This window comes from Agrilus planipennis, unplaced genomic scaffold, assembly GCF_000699045.2.
Source record: "Agrilus planipennis isolate EAB-ADULT unplaced genomic scaffold, Apla_2.0 scaffold137, whole genome shotgun sequence".
NCBI classification, from domain to species: Eukaryota; Metazoa; Arthropoda; class Insecta; order Coleoptera; family Buprestidae; genus Agrilus; species Agrilus planipennis.
Window position 1 is genome coordinate 181,531 of NW_020439008.1, and position 15,115 is coordinate 196,645.

The following is a 15,115-nucleotide window of genomic DNA, read 5'->3' on the forward strand; positions in this document are numbered from 1 at the left end:
CAATTTAAAAAAATATATTAAAACTGAACTCACACTTTACCTTTATTCTTTAGAATGCATCAAATGATGGAAATGCAGTGGATATCAGTGTATATGCCTTACTCATGTGTAAAGCATAAGAATAACTCTTCGTTAAAGCACATTTAATAAAATTCAATAAACAATTTTATTACTTTAATTACGACGTAAATTAAACAAAGTACATGAATATAAACTTAAAATATGTAGCTTACAAAATGGAACTTATTGTAATCCACCTCGAAGGGCTAAGACTAAATGAAGCACTGAACCTCCTTGAACTTTATAATCTTGCGCCGTCTTCTCATCATTCCTAAAAAGAAAATGCAAATGAAATTTTATTACTAACGATACATACTTTCAACTACACTTACATTTGTTTACCAGAAAAAATTAATCTTTGTTGTTGTGGTGGAATTCCTTCTTTTTCTTCTACTCTCTCCTTTATCCTTTCAACTTTATCTGTTGGTTCTATATCAATTTCAATTTCTTTACCAGTTAGCGTCTAATAATTAAAAATCCTGACATAAAATTTAACACATAACCTAAATGCAAACTCACCTTCACTTTGATCAACATTTTTGTAGGAGGTTAAGTTGATTGCGCGATTAAAAATTAAACCACAATTGAATTCAATTTAATTTGTATTTTAAAAACAGAAATATGATTTATTTCAGTTTATCAAAACTGAAATTTGGTAATTGTCAAGTAACCCTAACCGGTTACTGACATCACAGTAAACAGTAACTTAATTTTTAAATGAATACCAATCGATTGTGACTACCAGCCCGAACAATTTGAATTTTCAAAATAGCACGAGCTAAATGCTTTTGTTGTTTATGTGGTGCTGTGGTTAATTTAGGAGTAATTTAAAATCTGTATCTGATTACTTAAATCTTAAACTATCACACATGCAATAAATCTGGAGTCTGAACGTTAAATCATGTACATGTTTAGTGTTAACTAAATACCATAAAAAATAAGGTAACATTACCAGTGCTTCATATCATTAAGTTTAATACAGTTTAGTTTTCATGAAATGCTTATTCTTGGAAACTACGTAATGTAGTCACCTACATTCAGGTGTTACCACATTATAACAAATTTACTATTGTTTATATGTTTAACTGGTCATTTTACAATTAATCTTTCTATTTTTATTTAAAAATCACCTAATTGTGTTTAGGTTAGGTTAGGTTAGATTTTATAAGATAAATGATTGTTTTTATTTATATTTCTGTAACGCAATTGAATCTTAAATATTACTAAGTTGGTATACAATCAAAACCGTAACATCAAATTTTAAAATAATTTTTGTTTGCTAATGAGCATTGATAAGAATAGGAGAACAGAGGAGGTCATAGACACATTAAAAGCAGAAACAGGAGTTAAGAGGAGCAGAGGTAGACCTAGATTAGATTACTGTTTATAAATAGTGAAGGACGTGGGATGTTCTAGTTTTAAGGAAATGCGAAGATTAGCTCAAAATAGGAAAGAATGGAGAGGTATCACTTTTTTTTAACACCTTATTAGTGTATTCATGTTGTTGACTTAATGCGAATCCGTCTAATTGGGGACTAGTAGATGAAGTCTCACGAAGTCTCTAACTAGGGCTTACAATCCTTACTGAAATCTCACTGGGGTAGGGTTGAAGAACTCCGGCGCATACTGGTAGAGTGACTTGTTCCTTTTGTTGATACGGGCGATAATAAAAACGAAATAATTGTCTTGTTTTATGCACATATTGTCAAGGACGGAGGAGGTTGTATCCTAGAAGGGCTTCACTAAACTGAACAAGAAGTTCGATAGGTAACAGTCTCAATGCTTCGGGTTCTGATAACTTAAGTGGATACGGATTCCTTTGTTTCTAAGGTTTGCTCTGGGGTTGTAAATAGGTGTGGGCCAATGTCCGATAAGTAATAGTGTGGGTAGTCATGTTGATAAAATGTGCCTTCTTCCAGAAAGAGTAGGACGTTTGTGGTGGCTCTGATAATAGCTTTTACCTTTACCCTTCTTGAGAAGAGGTCTGTAAAGAAAATTATGAACCAACTCCGCGTAGTAGTCATTGGATAGGGGCTCATAATATCGATGAAGACAGTCTCCTAGGGACGCATGGGATTACGGGGCTATAATGTTGTCTTCGATTGCCTGAGCCCGGTCTTGTTACAGACGTAAATCAGGCATCGACATACATAACTTCGCACATCTAGGATTCAAGTAGATCAGTAAAATTCATGCTTAATGGCGTCTCATTCTCCTTCTGGCCGGGATGTTTGGCGTTCTAGTTGTCGTGGAAGCAGTAAAGCAGATGCCTAGTAGCCTCGGGTACAACCACCACGTCTGCTTCCGTCATACGATGGGATTTTCCTGGTAGGATGTGTGAGACTGGGCGTCTCAACAGTTAAAAAGAACTCTTAAAGAAGTATCATCCATCTCGTACTTTTCTTCTGTCAGCATCAACTTGATACTAGCGGCTGATATGATTTTCCACTCCTAATAGGTCCCTTCTTTATAAAGCACCGCGGCAAATCATGTGTGGGTGAGACCCCCTTGCAGAACGTACGATAAATCAGGGTCGGATCTGCCGCAATTTCCGCCGGTTGATTGAGGTTGGAAAGTCGGCGATTTGTTGTAGGTGACGTTTTGTGGGTGGGTTTCCCTACCGAGAAACTTTTTCCAAGATATTCTCTTTCCGATTGGAAGATTTGACATTTCTCAAAGTCAACTCATAGTTCGTGGGTTTGGAGCCGTTCCAATATAAGGTAAGTGGTGCAAATGTTCCTGATTATTTTTGAAATACACGATTATATCACCTAAATAGACGAGAATAAACTATCGTATGTAGCCGTCATTGATTTTTGAAAAGTCGAAAGAACGTTCTTTAGACAGAACGGTACGACTTGAAATTGGTAACATGTTCCTGATTAACTGTATACGATGTTTTGTGGATCGCGTCGTTAGTGCTGGTGCCTTCAGAATCGAAACGTTTCGGAACTCTAGTGAGGAGATGTGATAGCACCAGAACTAAAGGCGCTGGAACGGTATGATATTTTCCAATACGCTATCGACCTCCCTGTTCGTCCAAATTGAATACAACGCCGCTTGTAGTCGATTACGGCTCGCGAGTCTATTAGTTATGAGTCTCATAGGAACACTTTCTCCTACAATTCCGGACAAAGAAAAAATTGCAACTTTATTTCGACCCCATTTATATGAACCGTGATGTTTATTGTGTCCGTGATATTTTTGGTTTGTAGGTCCTCCCATACTTTGTGTCGGACCAAATTAAGCGAAGAGTAGAAGTTTGACGGTTAGTTTTCTGCGCAACCCCTACTTGATTGGTGGCAGGGCGTCTTTCTTGTCGTAGAGAACACTGGGAGGTTGTGACAGACTTACTAGTGGCTACTGATGCGTGGTGACAGAATTCCATGGCCCTTCTGTCTTTCCGAGCAGTCGCGGTTGTAGTGATAATCAGGGCAGAAGAAGCATACGGGGAGCTGTTTGGATGACGGTATGGCTTGATTAGCATGACTGCTTCTTGTTTCTCTGATAGATGTTCTTCCAATCGGTAGGTTAGTGCGACAAGCTCATTAAATAAGGCCGGGTGGCCTGTATCTAAGTGGCCAAGGTTTGAGGTTGTCATGTTTAGACAATTGGACATTAACTCATTCTCTATGAATGTTATTCGTGTTAGACCAGACACTGCTTCTTCTTTAGAATGCTATATACTGACTCGTATGTGTGTTTTTCGGCGAAGAATTTCATTATGTTGTTATTACGGCGGAAAGAGCTATCGAATTCCTTGACCACGAGCCGACGGAATTCGTGGTGAGCTAGTTGTAACCAATATGTTCCCCCCCAGGGTCCTCACCTTGTCGCGGTGGGGGGCTCAGTACCCATACACATGCTATGGCGAAGCTAAAGGGCCCCCGGGCATCTGGAAGCAAAGTTATTGTGGGAAGCAGCCGACGGACACGGGCGAAGGTCCGGAAGCACCAGTCTGGTGTGCCACAGAGAGCCGCGGAAGCCCTGAGGGGAAAGTATGCGGCAGCTGGCGGTCGAACGCGACGTAAGGCCAGCACAGACGAGGTAGGCTAACGCGAGAGTGTCGGTTCTCCCCTCGCAATAAAGCCTGCCGAGTCGAAAGAGAGCCTCTCCCGGTGAAGCCACCATCACCATTAGTGGCAATCGCATGGGAACCTCGACAGGCGCCGAAAAGTCAGCGATCCTCTCAGTAGCTGCCTCACTACCCATGTCCAAGGCGAAGTAAGTGTCATTTATGGTGAAAGCAGAGTAGATGCGAGAAGCGTAGTAGCTCGGGCGAGCCAGGAGGCTGAAGGATGTCCGGTGATAGCGAGAGTACAACAAAACGGATGTCACCCAGCGAGGGGTGCTCCGAAGTAGCTGATGACGACCGGAGAGCATATACCTGTACTCAGGAGGCGGAGAGCCCACAGTCTAGCTTCGATTTCTGCTCCGCCAATTGGTGTTGGACTCGAGGTGGCAGTTGGGTAGGTACAGCCCACATGCTGGGCTAGGGGGCTGTGCAGCGGATCGCCCGGTTCGTTGTGTAGTCCCTGCATTGAACGCTTAAGGGCGTAGATAGGCCCGAACTTGGGGTTACTCGCCTCGTTAACCCTCAGGCACCGCATCGGTGGCTTCCTGGGACCAATCCGTCTGACGGCTCAGCTGTGTTGGTTTGACGTGTGGCCAATAGATGGTAAGGTGTCGCACGTTAAATCTCCATTAGTTGTAAACAATATGTTAGCCGCTTTTCGTGTTCGTCGCATGTGTCCGAAGCATTCAAAACATGACATCGAGGCGGTCGATGAAAAAATGAGAGTCTTCTTTCGTGCTACTAGAAAAAAGCAACCATGAAGTAGCAATGTTAACCGGAATTCGCCGTAATTGGGCGATCAGTTCACTTACTATCTGCTCTGGCAGTCATTGTTTCCTCTTGCTAGTAAGGATATTTAGGACAATGTTTCTGGAAATAAGGCAGGTGGCTGTGACCTGACAAGTTCACCATTTCAAAACGCCTGTCAGATGTCATTGGTTTGTAATGATAGTATCAAATCGAATGTAACGATTGGGCGCGTTGTATTCATTGTGGTCGTAGTAGGCATCGAAGACATTGGACAGCGTGTTTTTTTATCCTCCGTTAATTCAAGCGGATTTCAGAGTTGAACTTTAAAGCAGTTACCGGTAGTAGGGCTGCATGGCGTTCGTACAGGTTTGGGGTTCTCTATAACTCTCGAGGAATTCTGGCACCACATTGAGCACCATAACTCCTGTAGGACTGGATTCGCGTGGTGAACCTTTCACACAAACTTTAGTTTTAATTGTTACTGATTTTATAATACATCATTTGGTAGATTTCTGTTACTTTGTTTTAAAGTAGTTTAAGGTATCATTTAAACAACTTTTGATATTGCCTAAATTCTTCTAAATATTTTTCATTCCAGTAAATAGAGGCGATGACCTTCAGTAGCATGTCCCGACCCCAATGTACACAAACAAACTATTATATTACTGTACTCCCATGATAAATTTCAAAGTTCAGGTTATAGATAATGTAACATGTCCTAGCGAAGGTAGTACATGGGGTTACAGTAAGTGCAGCTATACTCACAGCTATAGTCTCATCTAGCACGACTTTCCTCCCCGGTCACGACCAACAAGCAAGAGCGTAGCCGACGCGATTCATTGGTGCACGGTTTTGACTGAGTTGGACTTTGTACTAACAGACAACTTTTCGTATTTTATGTTTATTGATGATATACGTATATGTCGTAAACCCTAAATTCTCTACTCTACAACTCCTACATTTACGACTGTTGTGTTAAACGGTTATCGCTACCGCTGGTAATTTATTTTGAATAATTGTTATAGTACTTACCTATTAAATTAGCATTAAATGTATCCGACGTCTGACTTTGTGTATTCTAATTTAAGTTTTTAGTTATCACACACAGAAATGAATCTTGGAAAAAAAATTTATTTGACAGTTATTGTATCGTTTAAATTAAGTAAATAATTATTTATTACCACTAAATACGGGAAACTGGATAGATTTTAGAAAATTTCGGGGCGTTCTATACATGTGGGGTTAACTCGAAGTCTTATAGGGCCATTGAATAAAGACAAAAAGATATGAAATGGTAGTTTCACCTCTAAAGATGATAAAACCACAAAGTGTCCCTTTTTTAAGGGGTGCGTTTTTGAACAATCTTAAAAAAGGCACAAAAGGCACCCCTATCAGTTTTCTCCAAATAACTCAAAAACGATGCAATTTTCGAGATTTTTACAAGTACTTTTTTTATAAAATTGGATTTTCCATCGAAATACATTTTGGTATTGAATATGATAAAAAAATAAACCCTTTCTTTTTTTATTCTTATTTGTACGATGAAAATTCACCGAGATATCGATGATTAAAGTTGCCTACTTCTTCTTGTATTCTACTCCGCTTTATCGCAAATGCGTTTTTTTTTTTTAATTTTCGATGTATCTACTCATTTAATTACTAATCATCATCATAAAGTCGTCAGTCCTAAGGCTGGTGAAATATGCACCTCCACGTTTTCCTATTCTGAGCTAATCTTTTCATTTCCCTAAAACCAGAACATCACACGTACTTAACTATTTCTGAATAGTAATCTAATCTAAGTTTCCTGTTTCTGCGTTCAATATGTCCCTAATTATCCCTTCATGCCTGAGAAGGTGTTCCACCAACCTGTCCTATGGATGTATGGATAATAACCACAAAAATTTAAATTTAAATAATGGAACATCACTCTTCTTGCGTCAGTATTTATATTTTCTGGATAAAAAAAACAAGTTTCCATTTAGGCAACTTGCGTTTAAATATGTCCATATTACCGTTTTAATATAAATGTATCAAGAGGATCTGAGCACAACGGGAGATTTAAACGTACATACACTTCAAAACTCAAGAATAGTAGTAGTAATTTATCTTAAAATTGTTGATAATAATTTTCGTTTTATGGTAAAACAAATATATGTTAGGCCCGAAGACCGAAAACGCTCAGTGGCCGGAAAAAACGGCCACAACGCGTTCTGGCTGCCTTCAAACGCACAGAACGCGTTCTGGCTGTTTTTAAACGCTCGCAACGCGTTCTGGTAACTGTTAAACAGCCGGAACGCGTTTTGTCAATTGTTGAACGCTCACAACGCGTTCTTAATGTTCGACTTGTATTATTTGCCGCTTTCTACCTGCGTACAATGAGATTTATATTGTACTTATAAAACAAATGAATTTCAATCCATTTTTCAGTTTTTAGGAAACAATTCAGTTATTGACAACTATAATTGGATACCAAAGATGGGTTCGGTTTTTCTCGCCGAATCATTTCAACAATATTAAATTTCTTATAATTGTTTTTCAGTTCTAGGAAGAAAGTTACACTGAACACTTATATTGTCGAGCATATGATATACGAATGAATGAATGAAAAAGCGAAAAGGTATTCATTAAACAAATGAATTTCGACACATTTAACTTAGTGTGGAGTACAACGCAAACTTAAATTCATGCCTTTTTTACTTTATTAGAAACGATTTAATTTTTGACAACCACAATTAAATACAAACGAGGGGTTTTTTCGAACTTTCAAGTACTTTACATAGGTATATTACTTATTTTTACAAGAACTGTTTGAATGACATTTCGAATTACATAGTACATTTAAATTGCGACACTTGCATTTTTTATCAATGCACATTCGTTTGCACTGACAAAAAACAAAACCTTGTTTGCTTCCTGATGATTGAGTTGATGCTGATCGTAAGGAGATTTTGTCCGCTGGTACCACACTTTCATATTCACACACTCAAATTTTAACTGTATACCCGACAACAATTGACAAAACGCGTTCTGGCTGTTTAACAGTTACCAGAACGCGTTGCGAGCGTTTAAAAACAGCCAGAACGCGTTCTGTGCGTTTGAAGGCAGCCAGAACGCGTTGTGGCAGTTTTTTCCGGCCACTGAGCGTTTTCGGTCTTCGGGCCTAACATATACATGGGAAATAAAAAAAAGAACGTTCGCAATAAAACGGGGGAAATATAACAAAACGTAGGCAACTCTAGATCTCGATATCTCGGTGAATTTTCATCGGACAAAATAGAATAATAAAAGAAAAGATATATTTTTTCAAGGGCTACCTTTTCTCTGAATATTTATAAATACTTTAATTGTCCAGGAAAAAATTTATAACTGGTTTAATAAAAAAAAAATATTTTCTGCTTCTAATAAGAGTGCCTTTTTTATGATTATTCAAAAATGCACCCTTTGAAAAAGGATAACCACTTTGTGGCTGTATCATCTTGACAGTCCAAACTACATATTCTACTTTAGCGCACTTGTTCCATACTAAAATCTCATAAAGTTAACAACCGATCTTTATAAAAACTGGAGCACATTCATACACTGTTATAAACAACAACAAATTCCTGAAAATTTCAAGGTTGTATGTGTTTTTATTCCCGAGATATTTAATGCAAAGGAATTTTTATTTTATTTTGAACATGATTTAGTAATAAACAAAGGCACTTAGTGACTTCCAACCAGTACCATTTTTTAGACAATTATGTGGGAAACAGAAAACATGTAAGATACATAACTTCACATTTTTTTGGTAACACCTTTATTGAAATTCAGTTGTTTACAATAGGATCGAAATTTTTACTCACCAATAAACATTTATTGTAGTTATAATTTGATAACCAAAAAGTAAAACGCGTTTAAAATGGAAGACGGCACATCTACGTAATAATAGATAAGTACTGAGTACATATAATAATTATATGTGAAGGTAATTATTCTATAGACAACATTTATAGTAAACTTAATGTTCTTCTAATTTGAAATTTAAGTTATAAATAACATGATTTTATTGAACACTAATAAATACCATTTTACCATACTTGATAAATTGATAGATCATACATACATGCAGTTTTCAATCCTTAACATTCATTATAATCTTTGGATACAAGTATATACCAGTAATTTGATATTAATGGTACAAGATACACAGATATAGTCGCATAACGGTCTATACTCTATAGGGTACAATAATTAACATTACCACACAGCTTTAACATCCACCAGTTACACTATGATTATAAACGAAATATATTGAGACATAATATAGTTAGAAATAAAAAATAATATTTGTTCCGGTCTTACTTTCGTTTGTAATGTAATTGTGAAAATTTAATTGTTTATTTTAATTCGTCATTAGATGATTTTAGTTTTCGTATATTACCTATTTATTATTAATTTTGTACTTTTCACATTAGGCCTAGTACAATTACAGTTGATAATAGACGAAAACGGTACTGCATTTATTTAGTTTTGGGAACACAAGAAATAATAACATCAAGTAGTCGTTGTATGTACATTAGGGACCTAATTGAAAATTTTGTCCTACCAACAGTAGGGTTGCTTTTCAGTATATAACTTGTATTAAATTATAAAACAGTTTAGGAAAAACAAAAAAAGGGATGAAATTATTAGAATTAACTTAATGTGATTGTATCTACCAGAAAATCAAGATAAAGCCTTTAAATTTCTAATAAAAACAAGGATGAATGTTCTCGTTAAATTATCATACACTAACAGATTCGTTATCATTGATGAGTGTTGTTCCTTACTTGCTTATTACTTGCTCGAAAGTTCTTAAAAATTTAGGTGCAAGAAAACCTTCTTAAGATACTATTACACAGGACTACTTTCCTTAGATATTTTGATATAAGTAAATTTGGTTTCGTAATTATATAGAATATCAATCTCACAGAGCAGCCAATAAAATATGTGTTTTAGAATGAAGATTACTTTACTTTGAAGAACATTATCAATAAAGATGTTTATAAACTTGAAGAATATACTATAAAAGATTTTAATACACAGGACACATCCATATCTAATAATTGCAAACAATAACATCATTCTCAATTTCACAAATTAGTCTTGGCAAATATGAATGTATATTGTCGAACATTTTCAATAAAAAGACACGGCTATGTGTTGTTACAAGCAAACAATGTAGCTTTTGTCATATCAAATAAATTACAAAAATATTTACCTATATGAACTACATAAATCGTCAGTCGTCTTTAGTTTGTCTGTTTTTTATTCTTATGGAATGCAAAACTTTGCTGAGGTATCACAAAAGTCATCGCTTCTTATTCTGCAAAGTTGAAATAAATACATCGGCAATGATTCACTTTTTAGGTTTACAAAGATGCAATTATCAAAACGTAAACGTTAAAACATTAACCATCAGCCAGCGATGGCGTAACCCACCCGTATTTCTCGTGCGTTTTAACAAGAGATCTAAAGCTTTCTTCGGCAGCTCGTTTATTAAATATCTTTTGTCCTTTGGTTTTCCGCTGAATACGACCCTGTCCTTTAACCACACTCGCTGCAAACTGCATTATAACCGCCTCAACAGTATATGCACTGGCCCATCCTCGAGGTGTCAGTAGTTCCATACAAATGGCACCACCTTCCATAACAAACCCTTTTTCTATACGGGGAGAAATGACTCGCATGAAAGGAGGTGCAAAAGGAAAATTCTCTGGAAATACTAAATTGAGTAAAATAAAACTGACTCCCAATTCGGTCATGTCGTTTCCTAGAGGACTTTCCAAGTCTATTTTATGAAGCTTTACTTGCCATTCGAATAAGTTATCGTCTACTAATTCTACCGTGAATACGGGATCTAATCGCGAATTTTGCAGGCGCTGAAGATCGCGAAACTCTTTCATGAGGCGTCTAGTGCGGACCGTTTTGTTAGATGGGGTAGATGTCTCCTGACATTTTTTGTTTCCTGGTTTGGTGTTTGCGAAGCCAGGACTTCCTGGCGGATTAGCTGCAGGTGATACGGTATCCCGGCATCCCCGAAGAAGACGTCTTGCAGGAGAACCATTAGACGACGTGCCAGCTTTACTTGGATCTTCACCTTCTTTATTTGATGAGCCGAATATTCGCCGAAATATCGAAGACACTTTTCCTTTTGAACGAACACTCATGTTTCTTGAGCACCTTTTGATAAGCTATTTAATCTATTTACCTGAAAAAAAAAAGAAATCATAATTAAAACGGTGCAATGCATCAACATCTTAATGTTTCTTCTTTTTCGCCATTAATTTCTTAAGACTGCATTATTGTATACACGGACACTATAAAACTCTTTTAAACACTGTAACATACTCGTATAATCAACCTGTTAAATAAATACAAATAAAAATAAATTTTAATAGTTAGGTCGTAAAAGCACATAAATGTGTAACTTTTTTTGGCAGTTCTGCAGCTATTTGCCCCTGAGCTGTAGGTATCCTAAATTTTAAAATTTTAAGCTAAGTACCTGATGGCCATATTGCATATTCACAATATCATTTTTTCCGCACATCCCAAATGGTCCCGAAATAATCCAAATCCAAATATTCAAAACCTATATTCAGAGTTAAAAAAATATTATACCTTAATCATACAAATCACGACTATCCGATTACTTTATTAATGCATTGAAATTTAGTTTTTTTCTTAATAAATAAAATTTTCATAATGTCATATCGGTAAATGCCTCCCATTGTCATTGTTTGGCTATTATAAACGTTATATTCTGGTTCAGGATAGACACTTGAAATAACTATTTTGAGAAAATTGAAAATAAAAATTTGTTAATTATTCGGGACTTATTGAGTGGGTGATATTTGAATATAATTTCCATGCTCATTACACTGTATTTCAGCGATTCCGCTCATATTATTTGCTGAAATTAACAATATTTTTTCAAATTTTGGCGTTCCTAGCAGTCATTGTAGGTATTTATTTATTTATGCACCAACGGACAAAATTGCCCTTTACAAAATGTTATGCAACATAACATTAATCAATATAATTAATAATACATACGTAAGGTAGGCATAATTATCGAATATATCAAAATAAAATTAATAAAATTCAAAAACAATGTCTCTCATTATCTGCTTAAATTTCAAAATACCAAGATTTTCACAATTAATTAAGCTAATATCTTGTGAGAAAATATTCCAATTTTGCCTTAATCTATTGGTAGATGCAAAAAATATATAATTAGGCAAAGTATTGCTCTCTTAAATTAATATTAATCTACCCTAAAAGTTTAGCTAGAAAATAATGAAAGGACTGCGGACATCCCGGTGGTCAAAAGCCACATGTAATGTCATAGAAAAAATGACCTTTTCCAACTTTACAAATTGTATGCATCGAATTTCAAAATATTCTAGCATATCTAGCACGTACATGACCATGGGCTCAGCTGCAATTAACCACGGCGTCTTAACCTATCGGTTTAATTATGGTAGGTCTTCAACATCAAACTTGTAACACTATGGTGCTACGGTTAAAACGGGCGAGATCGATATCATATCATAGCCCCATCTTTTCCGAACATTGTTTTTTAATTCGCGTTATCATCTGGGAGATGCAGAATATTGTTGAAAACAGAACTGAAGTAGAAACAAATAGTAAGTTATACAGAACAACAGCCAGGAGGGTTTAAATGCAACATTTTGAAAAAACCAATGGTGAGGAAAGGAAACGCGGAAAAAAACTGCGATTCATAAATCCATGATCAACAACAAAAATGTACGTGTACAACACATACCTACAGTACAACTTCGAGTTACGCATAATGTCGAAACAAGTCACACTGCAAAAAGACGCAAATTGCACCACAAATGTTCTATAGGGTTGAGATATGAACTACGAGGTAGCCAATGTACTACCTCAATGTTCACCTCCTCTAAGTACTTTTTTACCATAGGAGCAACGTGATGTCTTGCATTAATATGCATAAATAGGATTTTATTGAGTTTAAATGTCCCGAATTTAGCAAATGTGTTAAAAAAACATCATCAAGAAAAAATGAGGCTATATTTTAAAAAAATGACCGTAAAAGTTGCTTTAGCGGTTTGCAAGGAATTTAAATTTCAATNATAGATTTTAGAAAATTTCGGGGCGTTCTATACATGTGGGGTTAACTCGAAGTCTTATAGGGCCATTGAATAAAGACAAAAAGATATGAAATGGTAGTTTCACCTCTAAAGATGATAAAACCACAAAGTGTCCCTTTTTTAAGGGGTGCGTTTTTGAACAATCTTAAAAAAGGCACAAAAGGCACCCCTATCAGTTTTCTCCAAATAACTCAAAAACGATGCAATTTTCGAGATTTTTACAAGTACTTTTTTTATAAAATTGGATTTTCCATCGAAATACATTTTGGTATTGAATATGATAAAAAAATAAACCCTTTCTTTTTTTATTCTTATTTGTACGATGAAAATTCACCGAGATATCGATGATTAAAGTTGCCTACTTCTTCTTGTATTCTACTCCGCTTTATCGCAAATGCGTTTTTTTTTTTTAATTTTCGATGTATCTACTCATTTAATTACTAATCATCATCATAAAGTCGTCAGTCCTAAGGCTGGTGAAATATGCACCTCCACGTTTTCCTATTCTGAGCTAATCTTTTCATTTCCCTAAAACCAGAACATCACACGTACTTAACTATTTCTGAATAGTAATCTAATCTAAGTTTCCTGTTTCTGCGTTCAATATGTCCCTAATTATCCCTTCATGCCTGAGAAGGTGTTCCACCAACCTGTCCTATGGATGTATGGATAATAACCACAAAAATTTAAATTTAAATAATGGAACATCACTCTTCTTGCGTCAGTATTTATATTTTCTGGATAAAAAAAACAAGTTTCCATTTAGGCAACTTGCGTTTAAATATGTCCATATTACCGTTTTAATATAAATGTATCAAGAGGATCTGAGCACAACGGGAGATTTAAACGTACATACACTTCAAAACTCAAGAATAGTAGTAGTAATTTATCTTAAAATTGTTGATAATAATTTTCGTTTTATGGTAAAACAAATATATGTTAGGCCCGAAGACCGAAAACGCTCAGTGGCCGGAAAAAACGGCCACAACGCGTTCTGGCTGCCTTCAAACGCACAGAACGCGTTTTGGCTGTTTTTAAACGCTCGCAACGCGTTCTGGTAACTGTTAAACAGCCAGAACGCGTTTTGTCAATTGTTGTCGGGTATACAGTTAAAATTTGATTTTTTTTTCAACTTTTTAATTAAAACATAGTACATTTAAATTGCGACACTTGCATTTTTTTATCAATGCACATTCGTTTGCACTGACAAAAAACAAAACCTTGTTTGCTTCCTGATGATTGAGTTGATGCTGATCGTAAGGAGATTTTGTCCGCTGGTACCTCACTTTCATATTCACACACTCAAATTTTAACTGTATACCCGNACAACGCGTTCTTAATGTTCGACTTGTATTATTTGCCGCTTTCTACCTGCGTACAATGAGATTTATATTGTACTTATAAAACAAATGAATTTCAATCCATTTTTCAGTTTTTAGGAAACAATTCAATTATTGACAACTATAATTGGATACCAAAGATGGGTTCGGTTTTTCTCGCCGAATCATTTCAACAATATTAAATTTCTTATAATTGTTTTTCAGTTCTAGGAAGAAAGTGACACTGAACACTTATATTGTCTAGCATATGATGTACGAATGAATGAATAAAAAAGCGACTTATTTTCGACACATTTAACTTAGTGTGGAGAACAACGCAAACTTAAATTCATGCCTCTTTTACTTTATTAGAAACGATTTAATTTTTGACAACCACAATTAAATACAAACGAGGGTTTTTTTCGAACTTTCAAGTACTTTACATAGGTATATTACTTATTTTTACAAGAACTGTTTGAATGACATTTCGAATTACATAGTACATTTAAATTGCGACACTTGCATTTTTTATCAATGCACATTCGTTTGCACTGACAAAAAACAAAACCTTGTTTGCTTCCTGATGATTGAGTTGATGCTGATCGTAAGGAGATTTTGTCCGCTGGTACCTCACTTTCATATTCACACACTCAAATTTTAACTGTATACCCGACAACAATTGACAAAACGCGTTCCGGCTGTTTAACAGTTACCAGAACGCGTTGCGAGCGTTTAAAAACAGCCAGAACGCG

General features: G+C 35.8%; 3 protein-coding genes across 6 annotated transcripts in view; all 3 read right to left on the minus strand.

The window, feature by feature from the left end:
* Positions 1-147: 147 nt before the first annotated feature.
* Positions 148-768, minus strand: LOC108735102 (NEDD8). The gene is made up of 3 exons (XM_018466927.2): positions 580-768; positions 393-523; positions 148-331 (listed from the first exon to the last, which is right to left on the minus strand). The coding sequence occupies exons 1-3, from the start codon at positions 595-597 to the stop codon at positions 244-246; spliced, it is 237 nt and encodes a 78-aa protein (XP_018322429.1). The 5' UTR covers positions 598-768; the 3' UTR covers positions 148-243.
* Positions 769-8,673: 7,905 nt separating this feature from the next.
* The window catches only part of LOC112904905 (ubiquitin-conjugating enzyme E2Q-like protein CG4502), a 90,083-nt gene continuing 83,641 nt past the window's right edge, over positions 8,674-15,115 (minus strand). For all 4 annotated transcript variants that reach the window (XM_025976127.1, XM_025976125.1, XM_025976126.1 and 1 more), the window contains exon 2: positions 8,674-11,117. In XM_025976127.1, the coding sequence (XP_025831912.1) occupies positions 10,318-11,076 (759 nt within the window). In that variant the 5' untranslated portion in view covers positions 11,077-11,117 and the 3' untranslated portion in view covers positions 8,674-10,317. The remainder of the gene's footprint in view (positions 11,118-15,115) is intronic.
* LOC108735104 (PQ-loop repeat-containing protein 1) overlaps positions 11,038-15,115 on the minus strand; it is an 88,223-nt gene continuing 84,145 nt past the window's right edge. Inside the window, exon 3 of the mRNA XM_025976124.1 lies at positions 11,038-11,117. Coding sequence (XP_025831909.1) covers positions 11,110-11,117 — 8 coding nt within the window. The 3' untranslated portion in view covers positions 11,038-11,109. The remainder of the gene's footprint in view (positions 11,118-15,115) is intronic.

What these genes read in the sequence shown, in the direction of transcription:
- LOC108735102 (XM_018466927.2), bottom strand. An exon ending in ATTTTTTCTGGTAAACAAAT is followed by an intron (nt 332 to 392) that starts GTAAGTGTAGTT and finishes TTTTCTTTTTAG; the next exon opens with GAATGATGAGAAGACGGCGC.